The sequence below is a fragment of the Nipponia nippon genome, unplaced genomic scaffold, assembly GCF_047370975.1.
Source record: "Nipponia nippon isolate SJK-2023a ecotype South Korea unplaced genomic scaffold, ASM4737097v1 scaffold_28, whole genome shotgun sequence".
In the NCBI taxonomy this organism is placed as follows: Eukaryota; Metazoa; Chordata; class Aves; order Pelecaniformes; family Threskiornithidae; genus Nipponia; species Nipponia nippon.
In genome coordinates this window covers 3,999,601-4,016,051 of record NW_028262345.1, presented here as the reverse complement: position 1 = coordinate 4,016,051, position 16,451 = coordinate 3,999,601, and the positions used below count along the sequence as shown (strand labels likewise).

Below are 16,451 nucleotides of genomic sequence, written 5' to 3'. Positions count from 1 at the left end.
CGCTCTGGCCAAGCCATGTGGCAGATCCACGCTCTGCCTAAAACCCACCCATGATGGGGAAAGGAGATCCTAGCGATAAGAGGACCTTGATACAGAAAACAGAGATATGGCAAATCTCTGTTCCATCCCAGCTCATTTCTGTATAGGAAGAAGAGCAATTAGAAAGAAGAAAGCATCATGTTTGTCTTGAATGCTGCGAGGGAACTTACTTATTTCCAATCAGCATGCCAACTGCTTCCTTTTCTGGCTATCACTGAAACTCCAGATGGTACATTTGAGCATACTTAAACCTCTAACTTGGCTCCTTGCAAAGACATTGTCTTCCTGGTTAGCTAAAAATATATTAATAGTATTGGGATGAAAGCTCCTGCTCTCCCGCACTGTGCTATTTGAATAACGAAATTTTGGTCATTCTGCAGCATTCTGGCTAGTATTAAAATTAGGCATTTGAAGGGGATGAGCCTCTGCTGAACGTGCTCCAGTTATAACCACCTTCTGTTTGAACTTATTTGTATTACCTATATTTGACTATTTTGCTAATATTCAGAATTCTGCAAACCCTTTAACAGCAGCAGTTATTACCAGTCTTCCTTAACCCTCTCACCCTTTTCCAGTGATTGCTCTGCATCAAAATTTTGAACCTTTCTGAATCAGCCAGCTGAGGTGCTGCCAACTCTTGCGGTTTTATTAGGGAATTGTGAGACATCATTTTCTTAAATCTCCAGCTTCAGGACTCTTGTTATTTTCAGAGACTGCTGCTCTTTGAGCAGCAGTACATTTCGCATATAGAGAGAAAAGCTTAAGGAAGTGAATTAGGAAGCCAGACAACAAATGTAATCCAAACTAAAAACTAAAAAGAAAAACAATATCATGATTGTAAGCAAAACTAATGACAAGTTTTTCCACCTGAAGCTAAAGGGGAGAATAAAAGGACAGAGGAATTTTCATGGTGTGTGACAAATTCAAATCAGCCAAACTACCTGTGCCTCGTTCCTCTGCCGTCATGCGGGGACCTGGTGGAGAGGCTGGCAACTGCGGGCTCAGGACTTTGACTTCTAAGCCCATGCCTCATAAAAAGCTGTACTGTTATTGTTCTAAAGAAAATAATATCCTGTTTCCTTTTTAAACTGTGTATCTCTTTAAAAACGTTAAATGGCTGCTACATTCCTGCCTTTATCCCAGACACTTTTTATGAGTCTGTACTTCCCTCTTCTTCTGCTTTAACAAGCCAGCTAAGCAGAGGATTAGGGGAATGACTTAGTGCACATGTGCTGAAGAAGGGGGGAGAAATCCGCTTTCAAAATCTTACATAACTTTAAAAAATAAACACGTAAAACAGAGACACATGCCCAGGCCTTCCCTCTTTGCACTTAGAAATCATAATTATCATCATCATCATCATGTGGCCAGACTGCAGTTTGCCAGCTGGACTGTCCTCTGAAAAAATGAACTTTTTAAATTATGGAAACTAGAAATACATAGCAGCATGTTGCCCAGACTAATTTCTGATGGCGTTTCCCATTTCTCTCTCTTTCCTATTACCAGAGCTTGCTATTCAGTATCTGGGAGTAAGCAGCCACCCTTCGGGAAGGAGGAGGAAGAGAACTACCGAGCCCTATCATGCTGTCAGGCACCTTCTATAAATATTTATGTGACCTACAGGATGTAACACAGTTTGAAATCTTGCAGCCTCCATAGCCACTGTGCAGTCAGGCAGTTCCCTGTACTCCTCTGAAAGTTCCTATATTTCAGGCAAGACCTGGGTCTTCACATAGCTGTGATCTGCTTATAGCGTTCGCTGACCTAAATTGGGGGTGTTGTACCGAACAGTGTGTTCCTAAGGGGATCTGGGCGTAGAGCAATGAACTCGCATTTTGTGGAGGATGTGGCTGCAATTAGAGTCACTCAATGAACGTGAGGAGGACTTTATGTCCTCCATCATGTGCGGTAAGCAACAGAAGGATAAGCTAAGGTAACGCTCGAAGGATCAAGCCAAAGCTCAGTGAAGGGAAGAAAACGTAATTCCTCTTCCATGCACTTACGTTAGAGTCATTCCTGTCTTGCAAAAACACAGGGTTTTTTGATTTTTTTTCCTAATAAACTGCAGAAAAGGAACCTGCCCAACCCCCTACCCTACACAGGAACTTGATCCCTAGTGATATCTTCCTGTCCTGTCCCTATTTATAGAAGTACGGTCACCCAAATAAGAACAGAAACAGTATCATATGATTTTTGGTGACCAACTGAATTCTGCATATTGGGAATTCAGAGGAACACATCTGAATAACCCACACCAAAAACCATTTGGAAAGAACACCTCACAGTGGCCGTTCTTGTGTGTAGAACAACTAAGCAATTCATGAGACACGCGGTCAGTTATTTGGGTATCTTTCCCTACATCAAATAATCAAGTCATTAGATGGACAGAAATTTTGCTTGCAAAACTGTTCTTCAATGCGCAGTTGTTTATTGAAAGCCTAAAATAGACACGCTTCCACTATTGTACTGTTAATGGTATAAACAATTGATGAAAACAGCAAAAATTAAGGAATCTGTAAAGGTCACTTGATGGTCAATTTGTAAACAAACACACCCACAAAAAGCTGGGAATTTTACTGTTTGCAAAGAATTTAAAGCTGCTTCCCTATACATATTGCTATACAGCAGGGTTTGAATTCAGGACCTCCCGCACCATGACTGGGCTTGACATGGAAGCTAAGGGGGAGTTAACTATTAGGCTTCTGACCTGTACCTGGACTGACAGGAGTGCTCCAAACAGCAACTGCAGCCACATCTAGAAAAGGCCTATTTTTTGGCATTCCCTGGAGCCAGCCAGCATTTTGTTTTCTATTCTTTTACCATAAACCAACACAGACTGAAAAAAGTCAAGCTTTAAATAGATACACATACCTATTTGAATTTATGTTTACATAAATACATATTTTATACACACACAAGCAAAAATAAAGGTGCCTATTTTATAATCCTAATAAAAATGTTCTATTTGACAGCATTCTTCTTTCAAACCAATTTGGCATAAATTATCACCCATAATTCCTATCTTATCATGTCAGGCAGTCCTTTGAACTGAACCTAATGATGAGGAGAGCCAAGTACTTCCATCATGTTTAATGCAGTTTCCCAAAAACCTTTATTTACACAGCTAAATATTTTATGGGCCAAAGATTCAGGGCTACTTGAAATGATGAATTCATCCCTCCGAGGGGTTTTGTTCATGGATAAGAAGTTTGTCTAGGCTTGAAGCACATAATGAAAGGGAAGATTTAGTCATTCCCTTTCTTTTACAGGCTGCCTCCATCCTTCCGTTGCTCATTCACAAATCCCTCGGTGCCTCCGTAGGCAGACAACTCGTAGGTGGATCTGAGGTAGAGGCTGCTGCTAGCATTTTCTACTGCCTCTGTGAGCAGCGGCACGCAGCAGAGCGAGCTCCCTCTTACAAACAGAGGTCAGCTCTGCTGACGGCAAGGTTTGAGTCTCTGCTTGTTATAGCAAAGGGAGAGCCAGTGGAAACAGGGAAATTCAGTCCTAAGCAGCAGCCAGAGGGGCCAACTTTATATGAATTAGACATTGCTTCTGGAGAACAAACAGGCCGTCCAGACCCAAGGGTTCAAACCAGCTGCGTGACTCAGCCTTGGTGTAGCTGAACATGTGAGGAGGAGAGGAGGTTGCCTGCAGCGGTCCCTGCTCTGTACGTGCCTGAAGGGCCAGCACCAAGGGCTTGAATGTCTCAGCCCCTGCAGCCCAGCCTGGCCGCGATGGAGGCTGGGGACCCTGCATGGCCACGGTGCAGAAACGCACTCATCTTCCCCACCCCAGCACAGCGCTTTGCACATCGGCTGATCTCTGCTGTGGGCATCGACACCCCAAAGTTTGCATACCTTTTTAGTGATAAAATAGAATGCAGGTGCAGATAAAGAACTGTCTCAAAATAGTTCACCCCCATCCCTTGCTCTCGTGCTGTTTGCATTAGCTTTCCCACATGGCCGTTCGTTACCTGGCGCGCTACGGCACCATTGGCAGCCATACGCACCCTCCTTTTTTAAACTGGACTAGAATAAGAAAGCTGAGCACTTACAGAGGAAGGATTTCTGTGTGGTGCTTCTGAGACTGAAGGTTCTCTTTATGGTTAATGCATCATTCCCCATTACAGTCATTTCCTCTGAAGTAAATGAGATTTTGCCATTATACTTTGTGTTTATTGATATATATTTCCTAGCTGAATTGACGTTCCCTTGTTGCCTTTTTTTTTCTACCCTGAAATTGCAGGAAGCCAAAAATCCTTCAACAGTAATGAGTTAAGTTCTGTAGCACGCAGAGCTGTGTGCTCTCCCATTAAGTGGGCTGGGGTTAAAATGAGCACCATTTACACATTAATATGTATTCCAGGGCAGCAACACCGGTTCTGCTGTAATGTTTCAGGCTAAGGGGTCAACTGTTTAGCTGGGATGCTTCCTAGCAATATTGTGATACTGTTTAACCAGTGACTGAGCGGAGGAAGACTTTCCTTGTGACTTGACATTGCGCAGTGTCACAGGGAGGCCTTTGAGGTTGAAGAATCAAAAAAATCTGATTCTCTGTGGTGGCTAAAATACCTGCAGTGCTTTTGGAAGATACTGCTATTAGGCTCTTCTTTCCCCTTCCCTAAACCCTCCATCTCCAGACCTGCAGTTGGACATAGCATCTCCCTTGCTCTCTGTTCAAAATTGCTATTACGTGCTGCTGTGCATTATTAAATGATTTCCCTGTACTTCATCTCAGAGGCAGCAGAAGTTAAGAGATGGAGCAACTGGGTGTCTCGAGGGACTACTAATGCTGCACAAAGCGTTTCACCTCCTATCTGAATCCAGCTGCAATTTTTGCATGACCAGAAATGGTTACTGTGTGATGCTGGTTTGGTAGATTCTGAAAAATAAGGTATTTTCTGGCTTTCTTCTTTTCTGGTGCATCTGTGTCACAAAACCACTTCTTACCGCTAGCTACAATACTACAGACAACATTTGCTACCCAGCATGAGTAAATATGAGCACCTAAGCCATAGCTAGTCACCTAATTAAGTGACCTGATTTTCTCAGGAGCAGAATATGTCTTCCAGCTCCCACTGCACTCAGCAGTTGTGAAAATCAGGCCACTTTTGTAAGTGGCCAAACATAGCTGTGACTAGTTTTAAGTACTCAACTTTTTAAAAGTTGATTTGACAGGGCCTCGGAGCTGGAGCACCCAGAGGATGGGTCCTCTCCAGGTTCTGGCTGGTGGATACAGAGGAGGGTGTTTGGGAGGGATGCAGTGCATGCCCTGTTTTGTGACTAACCAGAGGCTATCACTCATCATCACCATTCCCAGTGCTAAATTTAAAAAAAAAAAAAAAAAAAAGAAAAAAAAAATAGTGTCTCAGTTTCAGGTCCCATGATAAAAATATACCTTGGCTTTTGTTTGCTTTATGCAGTATTTCCTCCTTGCACTGAAAATTAAATTGGAAAGGGAGTTCATTGTCCCCATGGACAAGATAGGCACCTTTTGAAATCACGCATGAACAAAAGCATGTGGGGCCCAGCCTAATGTTTTCTAACGCCCTTTGGGGTCCCAGGAGCACAAAGGCAGCGGAGAAGGAGCTGCAGTCAATTCCAGCAGAGCTCTATTGTGCGATTTGTTCCAAGGAAACATCAGTTCGTTAAGTGAACAAGTCAACAAGGGTGGGTGGCAGAACCGTCTGTCCTGCTAGATTGTGCATGACTCCTTCTGAGATCTGCTCTGGGGTCTGGAGAGAGTAAATAACGAGTTAGAGCCGGCTCGTCTGCCCTCACTTTGCAACAGGAGAAACTGCTCATTTCAAAGCCAGAGCTTTACTGGGAGGGCATTTTTAATTCAGTGCCTTGGATGCAATGCAGACAGACGCACTTCAGTGGCAAGATCTATGGCTAGGAGATTCAAATTTTAGTCGTGTGTTAAAGAGCATAAACAACCTAGGCAAAAGGGGAGTTGAACTGACCGAAGGCAACGTAACAGAAATGGATGATGAAACCAGGGTAGGGAAGATCCGTGGCCGGCCAGCTGAGGCAGCTGGACATTGCTCTGCTCAAGGAGCAGCCTCCCCGGAAGGTTCCCAGCCGTGCAAGGGGAAAGCTTTTTGCTCTTTGCTCTTGTCTGAACTACTTTTCAAAGCAAAGCAGTGGCTGTTTTGCATAGCGCATCTGAGCCAGACTAGGAAAAGGTCAGCAAGACAGAACAGACCAAACTACGATCTTGACCGTGCAAGATACGTCCTTCCAGAAGGCAGGTGCTTGGACTAGCACTTTGCTGATCTCAAATGAATACTGGCAGATAAGGGCAGCAAAATGCTTCAGGAGGAAGTATTTTCATAATCACACATTTGCAACACAGCCCTTTTTTGCAGCATTATCTTTCTGCCTTCCTCTTACTCTCAAAATGAACAAAAATATGTATATTCAAGGGGTGGGGAAGCCGAGGGCAGAGCTGAAACACAGCTGAGTCAACAACACATGTCTACGAGTTGGTGGGTAACATTGCATATTCCTGCATGGTTATCGGAGTGCTTTCGAAAGTCATCACTGCAGACAGAAAGGGCAACAGAAGCGCAGTAAACATCCTACCCAGCACTATGGGCAGAAACAAGAAATACTGGATGGTCCCAGCTGCTCTAATCCTAGAGCCATGGGTTGGACCCTGGAGTCATGATCCTTTTCCCTCACTTGGACCCGCTTCCTATAACCAACCAGCAGCATCTTCTCACGGCAGATAACACAGGGTGCATAGTACAGTGATCTTGTCCCTTTGGTCAGACACATTCCCTCTAGTTTAAAGATGTCAGCAAGTCCTTTGCAGTATTATCAAGCTGTAACATACCATATTTAGTAAGATTAGGTTACGGCTTGGGGCCGACCAGTGTAAACTAGAAGTTTTCCTGTCCTCAGTCTGATTTTCTGTCGCTAACAGCAGGCGGCTCTGAGACACAGCGTACAACCCACAGAGCAAAAGAGAGGCAGCTGCTTTGGTCAAATTAACAACAGGAGAATACAACTGGCTGTGTCCTTTGTCAGGCTGTACCCCTGCTCGTGCTTCACATGCTGAATGGCAGCCAGCGGGGCTTTACCTTCAGTGGGAGCTGTGCTGGTGCCTGAATGCATTCCGTGTTGTCTAACGCTGGGAAAGACACCTCTGTCTGCCAGTGCAGCGTGGTGGGTCTGTAGCATGTAGACCCTTTACTGGTGCTGCCCATCTGTAGGATCCCTTCCCCTTCCCTGGCTTCAGGGCACAGCTGCCTGGAGACCCCACTCTTGCCTTCTGTGAAGGCTTCGTGTTCTTCAGACCTTCCTCCACCCGCACCATTTTGCACAAGCGTGTGCTGGTTAATTAGATTAAACCAGCATCCCGTTCATTTTGGCCTCCTTCCTACTACACCTGTAGCACTTGTTTGAGAGCAATACTGCCCTTCTTCCCTTAAGTAGGAAGCTCTGAAATCGCCTATTCATGGGGAATCTGCCTCCTGACACCCAACTGAGGGCCTGACTTCTGCCCCACAACCCTAACATTTCTATCTTTTTCTGCCTCCATCATTCATAATTTTTGCTAAATATTTATGCCATTTGGATTCTGGGTGAATTCCTCGTTTTGGCAGTCTCTAGTTTTACAAAGCTGAGCTGATCCACAGCTGCATTTCAATGCTGATGTCGAGCATTTGGAAAACACAGTTACGTGTCTACCAGCACTGTGCTGGTTTGTTCTGCGACTGGAAAACTGGCTGAACAGAAGATTTGGGTCTTCCTAGCTGGAGTGAAAAGGGATTTCTAGGGATCCGGAAGGGAAATAAGCAAAAGAGCAATCTCAATGTACCAAGGACTGAAGGGAGCTAGCAAATTTTGGCAGGTTATTGTAACCTGAAAAATCTCTGGTTTGTGCCCCCTGGTGGCAGTTCAATTTTTCTTGTCCTCTGCTATTGCAATGTCTGCTCTTCCAAACCCAAACCTTTTGATTTTCATGCTGAGCAAAGAGGTCTTTAAATGCCAATAGCCGGTGCTTCACTATCCAGAAAAACATCAGGCAAGCAGGGAAAACCCAGAGGTCTGTATCTCATACTTTGAACAGGCTGCATGACTTTGCCCCTCAAACAGAGTACGGCAATTTGACAGGCGGCACGTCCAAAAGAAAGCCCCGGGGCTGAGGGAATCAGTCTGGAAAGTGTATCGCGCAGGTTTCTAAACACGCCGTTACAGCCATTCCCCAGCAAGGTCCCAAGGTTCAAGCAATAGATGTGACTATACCCATATAATCCAGCATGACTGAAATACTCTTTTTATTTTGTTCTCTCTTCAGACAAAAAGCACTGGCATCGACAGGTGGAAGAAGTGTTCAAGCAGCATGCGACTGGTTGGTATGAAATAATAAATGTTAAAAAGAGTAAAAGAAATTAGTTAATTTAATGTTTAAGATTTTAGCCATTAGAACGTGAAATGTTTAAACGGGCATTATCTGAAAAGCACTAGCAAAATTAGTGAGATGTTATTTAAGTGCTGTAAATAAGCAATCCAGAAACAGGGGAGAGTTTGTCTGAGGGAGTTCGTGATCTCGAGTAATAGCAAAAAAAGGTGAGAAAAAGGAACCACTCACTACTCTCCACCCTAGCATCTAAACAGAAAACTGAGAGCTGCCTTTTCAAAGACGTTGAGCAATTTCTAGTGCTCTCCTCCCTGCATTTTGTACACCGAAAGTCAGAAAGGCAGAAGCCGTGACCCAGGTTAGATCTTCAGAGCCTCAGTCTGAAACTAAAAACCAATTTTCTGTATTATTTAGTAGTGGTAATGGGCTGCAAGTGAGACAGTGCACCTCTCTGCCTGACTGCCAGAGCCGATTTCTTCCATAGAGGGAGAACAAAAGGGAGTGAGGGCAGGGGAAGCTAATGTTGCTGAAAAAAAAAAAATGTCTTTGTTTGACAATTTAACATTTCTTTCTCCCTCTCAGGCTGTTCTCCCATGTGGGTGACCCATTCCTCGATGACACCCTGCCTCGGGAGTACGTCCTCTACCTGCGCCCCACCGGCCCCCTGGCTCAGAAGCTGTCTGAGTTCTGGCAGCAGTCGAAGCAGATCTGTGGGAAGAACAAAGCTCACAACATTTTCCCACATATCACCCTTTGCCAGTTCTTTATGGTAAACCAGAGCTCCTCTTTCCCTTGCCTTTATGCATGCATTCATGAGCAGCCCTTGCCAGGTCCAGACTGGAGACGTTACACGCTTCATTCAGTCGCTGCAGAGGGTTTGTGCTTGGGAGTTCAGGGGGGTTGTTACCAGAACCGCCTGATGCCTGGGCGGTTGAGGAGGTAATTGGTTTTTAAGCCGGTTGTTTTCAGGGAAGAGCAGCAGCAGAAGACCAAATTCTCATAATCTCAAGTGGTCATTAACATGAGAATAGACAGCGCGTTGGGGGCTGAGGTTAGTGAGGTTACTTGGGGATAGCTGATCCTGCTTTGAGGACAAGGGAGAGGCAGATGATTTCTAAACATACCTTTTTCTATGACCCTGTGCTTTTTCTCACTGCATAACAGCAAAGGTAGACGATTCACACCCACCCACCCAAGCCTTTCCTTTCTCTACCCAGTGCACTAGAGAGCTAAGCACAGGCGTAAGGAAAGATTCTCCACCTGAGAAATGCTTGTCCCTTTTCCTTTGGCAGTGCGAGGACAGCAAAGTCGATGCTCTCACTGAAGCTCTGCAGGCCACCGTGATGCGGTGGAGATGCAAATTCCCTGCCCCTCTGCCTTTGGAGCTCTATACGTCCTCAAACTTCATTGGGCTTTTTGTCAAGGAAGAAAGTGCTGAGGTGCTCAAGAAGTTTGCTGCAGACTTTGCTGCAGAGGCTGCTTCTAAAGCAGGTGAGTGACTATGCTGGCAGTTAGAAAGAGCTCACGGCTTAGTCAAGGCTTGGGCATTTTCAGAAACCAAAGTTTTGATGGTACGAAGAAACAAAGCTCGTGAAGCCAATACCTGATTTTTAAAAGCGGCCTGAAGGCTAAGAGCCCAAGAGGAGCACCCCAGCAGGTGCTTTGGGTTTCAGTGCTTTTTCAGTTGAAAGATCACCTCACACTTAGTCTCAAGTGTTATCTCCTGAAAGGGAAGTTGACATTTGGTGGTTCCTTAACCTTTCAGATAGACGCTCTTGTCTGCAAGGCTGAGCATTTCCTGCTCCACTCGCTACCTCAAGCCGCTGTTACAAAACTTTCCTCAGCCATGTAAAGGCTGTGTTTGGTTTTTTGCTGCATTTCTGACATGCAAACAGGGCTCTGTGAGAAGACCTCAAGTACCCTCGCAACCTGGGAGGGAACCTTTTCAAATAGCCCTATCTCAGTATTAACACAGCTGGCTCAGTTGGCTGGTCCTGTACTGCTTTTGGAGGGGGGAACCCATCAGAAGCTGGGAGGGGGGAGATAACCAGACCATCCCATGCTCCGACGGTCTCTGCTACTGAACGGGCTCTCCAGGTGTCCTCCGATTACCTCCAAACTTGGAAGTCAGAACAGCATCAGAATGCTATAATAGTTCCCTGATTAATCCTCCCACCCTCCGTCGCTGTAGCGCTCAGCCTGGACTAGTCACAACACAACCGGTTTAGTCCTTCATTATCACAGGCTTATCCTGGAGTTTAAGTGCATCAAGATACGGCAATTTCTGAGTCCCTGGGATGTTTCTGTGCTAGGCGGGCACCCCATAACACCATGCAGAACAGCTAGAAGTCTGCCGCTGGTTCAGAGGAAGAGGTACAGACATATGGTAGGTTCACTGCACCTCTGAAATGCACTGCTTTCACCTGACAGTGACCTAGTACTTTTCTTCCCTTTAGAAGAGAGAGGAAATGGCTGTTATCTTCACAAATGCACATTTTGGAAAGCAGCAACAAGCACGGAGGCATTAGGCGGGTCCAAGGACTGCTGAAGCCACCTGAGAATTGTACAAGTGTTCCCCTGCACGGCGTAGACGTACCCTCCAAACCAACACAGTCAGAAGGGGCAGTTCTTGCCCCAAAAACACTGACCCAGAAGAAGGAAGCATCAATGGCTCCCAGCAAGCTTCTACCCCGTGACTGCTGCAATTCAGACAAATTGGTCTTTCTTAGGGGAAGCCGATTGCTGCATTGCAGTCCACAGCTTGGTCAGGTTATCACATTAAAGTCTCTGGGGCTTTTTCAGAGATCCAGAGCATATTTTCTCTTGCAGATCAAAAAAAAAAGATGGATGAGCTTGCAAAGCTACCCCTGGCTGGCACTTGGAGCCAAGTCCTTGAATAGCTGCAATTTTGACTGAATAATCAGTCAAATTTAATTGCAATTTTTGGTTGAATAAGCAAGAATAAATTACGTGCAAACAATGTATCCTACGATTTCCACATCTACTGGAAGAGTCCCAATATTTCACATACTTTCACCTTTCTGCTTGCTGGAATCTTTTCCTAATAAAGGTTCTTCTTCTGCAGGATCATTTTGACTCATTATCTTATCAATGTCTGTTTCCACAATTTTGGAATACCTCACCCTCAGTGGGCAAACTGGTAATGCAACTAATGTCCAGGGAGGAGATTTAATCCACTCGCGTGAACTTGTAAATTCCATGGATTTGTAATTGCTGCTGTAGGAGAGAGAACAGAGGAGGGAGAGTAAAAATGATGATTTTTAACTTGCTTATTTTTGCGAGATCCTCATCTGCTAATGAAAGAAAGGACACCCCTTTCCTGGAAAAGTGTTCTTTTTGGGAGAAGACCCAGTGGGTTCAAAATTACAATAATTGCTCTCACACCATCCAGAAACCTGTTGTTTTCTGAATGCAAATGAGTTTTGGCAGTTTGGCAAGGATGCCTTGTCTATCACCCTGGTGTGACTCAGGACTGAAGCAGACCACAAATCTCTAATAATTTGATCCAAGGTGCAACATGTATAGGGAACTCACGTTTGACTTCCCCAAAGCCTTTTCAGAAACTGCCCTACAATTTGTTCCACTTGAGCTATCTTTAAAAGTTTGGCTCCCAGCTCCTGTTCAGAGGCAATAGACACTCTTACACCTTCGGAAAGCTGCTAATCTCGACAGTCACTTGTTGTTAACTGACATCTTCTCGTTGCAGATGTTCACGTGGAGCCCCACAAGAAGCAGCTCCACGTGACGCTGGCCTATCACTTCCAGACCAGCCACCTGCCCACACTGGAGAAGTTAGCGCAGAACATCGATGTCAAGCTGGGCTGCGACTGGGTCGCCGCGATATTCTCCCGAGACATACGCTTCGTTAATCATGAGGTAAATTTTTAGACCTTGTTTCAGTCCAAAAATTAAAAAAAAAAAGAGAACGTGGCAGAGTCACAGGCTGTGTTAGCTGCGTTTGCAGCTCGAGAGTGCTCATGAACTGCGAGCTGAATGAGGATTCCCATGTCTGCTGCTGCATGGATACATAGTGCAGACTATACAGACATTAAGGAATTTGCCTCAGGTCTCACAAGGACACCCAGAACACAGATCTCCCACATCCCACCAGTCATCTTAACAAACAGACCATCTTGCCTTTTTTTTTCTTTTTACTCATGCTGTCTAGACTTGCTATTTCACCCACCTCATTTCTTGCTTCTTGCAGGAACCATGTCCTGCTAGATTAATTAATTCTAACAATGACTCTCCTGTTAGTTCACCATAAGCTGGTCTGATCTCTCAAGAACCAGGCCAGTATCTTAACCCGACCGCTATCCATTTCTGCTGTACAGACTTGACGTTATTATTAATCATAGCATTTAGTTTCATCATGTAAGAAACATTTACCCTCCTGGCCTATATACCTCAATTACTCATATGGATTCTAGAACGGCAGTATCTAAGTATCTTAACGTAGGTTTCTTAATAATGTTGTTTTCCAACACAATATATAGAAAAAAATCTATTCTTTGCAATTTCTAGATTGGGATCTTGGGCACAGAGGAACAACGTGTGAGATTCATCTCACCTCCCCGTAAATATCCCCAAGTTAGACCTCTTAAGTCTGAGCCAGTCTGCGGCTCCCTTTGCTCTGAGGCTTGGTGCGGAGAAGCAGGCACCTCCAGAAAGTGAGTCATCTGACCCACACAAGATATCTATCTCAGGACAAGATGAATCAACTTCTGGAGGAGGGTACCTCCAGAAGGTGCCTGCTCAGGCTTAGGCAGCTAACTAGACTCCTGAGGTTGGGATGGTTAACCCCACCAAGGTGCATTGTGCAGAATCAAACACACAAAACCTGTGGCGGAGTGGGAAAAAGTTATTTTAGTCCAGCGTACAATACACCACAGAGTAAACAGATGCCAAAGCTTCTGGAGAGCTGAATTCTCTCGTGCAGAGCGCTCTGAGCCAGCCCAGGCCACGCTTCCCATGCGTGACAGCCTCCTTTCCTATCCAAAGAGTCATCTTGTCCTTTAGAAGCTGCAAGTAGTCAACACTATCACTGATTGCAAAGGGAGCTGCTGATGAAAACCAGCTCACATCTTTGCATGTATCTAACTTCAGGCAGCCATGTGTGAAAGTTTTGGCCTTGTGGTATCAGGTGACAGTGACTAGTTTCCATCTTCCTTTGAAGATACCACAAATAGTCTAGGAGGATTAGTGAGCAAACAGGCTGACACCACCAGGAGATCAGAGCTGCTCAGCACATTATGGTTTTTCTTTGTGTGATGCCATTGCAGAAGTTAGGCTTGGCCAGGGACAGTAACATGTTTGTTCTCCTTTTAAATGGGGGACTGCTGTAGCCATATCCAAGGGAAGTTACTGATAGACATCTATTCTTTCCCCCACCTTTTAACTTAATCCTGTTCATGTTAGGAAATACAAAGAAAACAATGCGGCCACATCCCCGTATTTCTTACCACCTGTGTTTTTTCCTGTGCATTCTCATGAACAGTTTTGAGAGCAGGGTGTCACAGATTCAAACCTATTAGCCTCCCAACAGTGTCTCTGCCTTGTCTTCAAAAGCAACAGCAACAAGGAGAACTGCTCTTTCAGATCGAGCTCGAGTAGGTAAACCAAAAATGGTCACTGACCACTGGAGCTGTGTAAATTCCAGGTCCCAATAAGAATTTGGTTCCATTTTTAACAGGGAGCTTAGATTTAAGCACACAGTCGTATTTTTGCTCACTCTAAAAAATCATGCCCGCTTTCCCTCCTAGTTATCAAAGACAGGACTGGAATAAAGGGGAAAGAAGGAGTAAATACCAAGAAAAGCTTTCCAACAGCAGAGTGGAATTCCCTGAAGGTAAAGTTTCCTGGATAAAGCACAAAGTGATGCATTACAAGGAGAGTTGTTCACACCTTGCTAAGGTTAAAGGTCCAGTATGGGAGTGCTCCTGCCCCGCTCTGCTAAAGGTTCCCTTCCATTAACAATCCTTTCATTCATTTGTGCTTCTGTTTCTCCCCCAGACTCTGCAAGTGATCTATCCTTACACCCCCCAGAATGATGATGAACTGGAGCTGGTCCCAGGGGATTTTATTTTCATGTCCCCAGTGGAGCAAACCAGTACAAGTGAGGGCTGGATTTATGGCATTTCCCTTGCAACTGGCTGTTCTGGGCTACTGCCTGAAAATTACATCACGAAGGCGGATGAATGTGGGACCTGGGTGTTTCATGGGTAGGTAAAGCTGCTCAGTCCAATTTCTGTCTCTGTAAAAAGGGGGCTCAGCAGCTGGGATTTCACCTGGGTAAGTGAAGAGTCCTCCAGGGCTGCTGAGAAGGTCGCTTGGGGGAAACGTACTGGCACACAAAGCCCCATCTCATAAGCAAGGGAAGAGCTGATGCTATCCCTGTGCATGGGGTTAGAGGATGATGTGATTTATTTAGCTAAGACGTTACAGCAACCATTACTCATAGGATCGCTGCTGCTGGTTAACGGAGCTGGAGCAGATGGCCACTGTAGAGCCACTGCTGTGTAGACACCTCTGTGGTGGGACTAGGATAAGGAAGGTTTAAATTTGAGCATTAATTTGGGAAGCAAGATCTGCTGTGTACAATTCCCCAGGGAAAAGGACTTGGGATCAGCAATGTTTCTTAAGATACTTAGCAAGATTTTCAGAAGCAGTTAGTTGCCTGCCTGCTGTTGGCTTCAATACGAATGCAGAACTTAAGTTTTGAATAAGATTATACCTTATACCTCTTGATTTTGATGGGAATTAGTTGAACAGCAATAAATAACTAGTGCTTGACGGGTGGGTCTGGGCACTCCTGCAAGGCTCTCTGCATCCCTAAGCACCCAAACACCTTTGACAAATCTGGAGCATAGGGAGCAGTTTGTATGTATGAGCACAAGCGGAGAAGGAGAGGGGAGACGCACGTTCCTGCCTGCTGCCCCCCTGCTAAGCACCATGCAGGTACAGAAGTTTGATTATGGTCACACCAGCAAGCAGGTTAGTTACAAAGGGAAGGGATGGAGGTAGAGAACAAAACACAGACAGTTTGTATTTCAAATTTCAGTGGGCAAACATAACCCATGGGGAGAGTCTGTGAGCAGAAAGGGAAAGCATTCGGTAGCCCATGTCAGCACAGGGCAGCCAGAGGAACTGACCTAACTCAGCGCTTGGTAGAAACTGATCCAACAACTCCTCAAATAAAGCAAAATGCAGGAAAGAAAAAGAGAAAAAAGGGCAAGCAGGTTTTTTTCTTTGCCTGTGACTTTTCAGGCTTAACACATGCAATGTGGTGAATGACAGATGGAGAGCAGGCACAGGGCAATCATAGCTCACAGGCTGGCTTCCAGATGTGACTGCCACCAACCACTGCCCTTGTGTAAACCAGCCCTGAGTGAGCCCTGAGTCCTCCCCAACCCAGAATTCCATCAGGCAGGGACAAGCATAGCAAGAGATCACTCATTTACCCCTCTTGTCACAGCCATCTGTTCTTTTTTTGCCTGCCCTCTGAGAAGTGGACACCACTAATAAAGGGCTTTAATCCCTGCGTTTGCCAAACAGAACAAACATATCTATACCAAGTCTGTCACCATCAAATTTCAACTCGAGTTTCATTATGAGGAAAGAAAAGACCTCCAGTAACCACGGCTTAAAGAAATGAAAATCAAGACACATGGGCAAAGTCAATCAGAGAGTTTGTATGTAGACAGGACTTAATCCAGACCCTCCAGTCTCCAATCCAGCAAGACCATCCTTTCTTCCCCTAAAATTTGCCAGACAAAATGGTTTCAGGTCCACATACACTGCAGCAGCCTGCTCCAGTGAATTCTGCTTTTTTTTCTTACAGTGCCTGGAAGGGTTTTGAGGCCTAGGGACTAGCATGGGAAAGAATTACTATTGCAGCAGCAACTAGGAGGAGAGCCAAATGTTTTGTAACTCCAGCACCTCTGCCTCCACACAAGCAACGAAAGGAAATGCCCCTTCCCTGATTACTGCTGAAGACTATAAATCATGAATTGGAGCAC

The 16,451-nt window shown here is 45.1% G+C and overlaps 1 protein-coding gene across 2 annotated transcripts in view; it reads left to right on the top strand.

Moving 5' to 3' along the window:
- The window catches only part of UBASH3B (ubiquitin associated and SH3 domain containing B), a 76,910-nt gene that overhangs the window by 40,839 nt on the left and 19,620 nt on the right, over nt 1–16,451 (top strand). Inside the window, exons 2-6 of one of the 2 annotated variants that reach the window (XM_087763463.1) lie at nt 8,350–8,407; nt 8,995–9,181; nt 9,705–9,903; nt 12,140–12,309; nt 14,446–14,654. In XM_087763463.1, coding sequence (XP_087619589.1) covers nt 8,350–8,407; nt 8,995–9,181; nt 9,705–9,903; nt 12,140–12,309; nt 14,446–14,654 — 823 coding nt within the window. The remainder of the gene's footprint in view (nt 1–8,349; nt 8,408–8,994; nt 9,182–9,704; nt 9,904–12,139; nt 12,310–14,445; nt 14,655–16,451) is intronic. The other variant, XM_087763462.1, reaches the window with a different exon arrangement.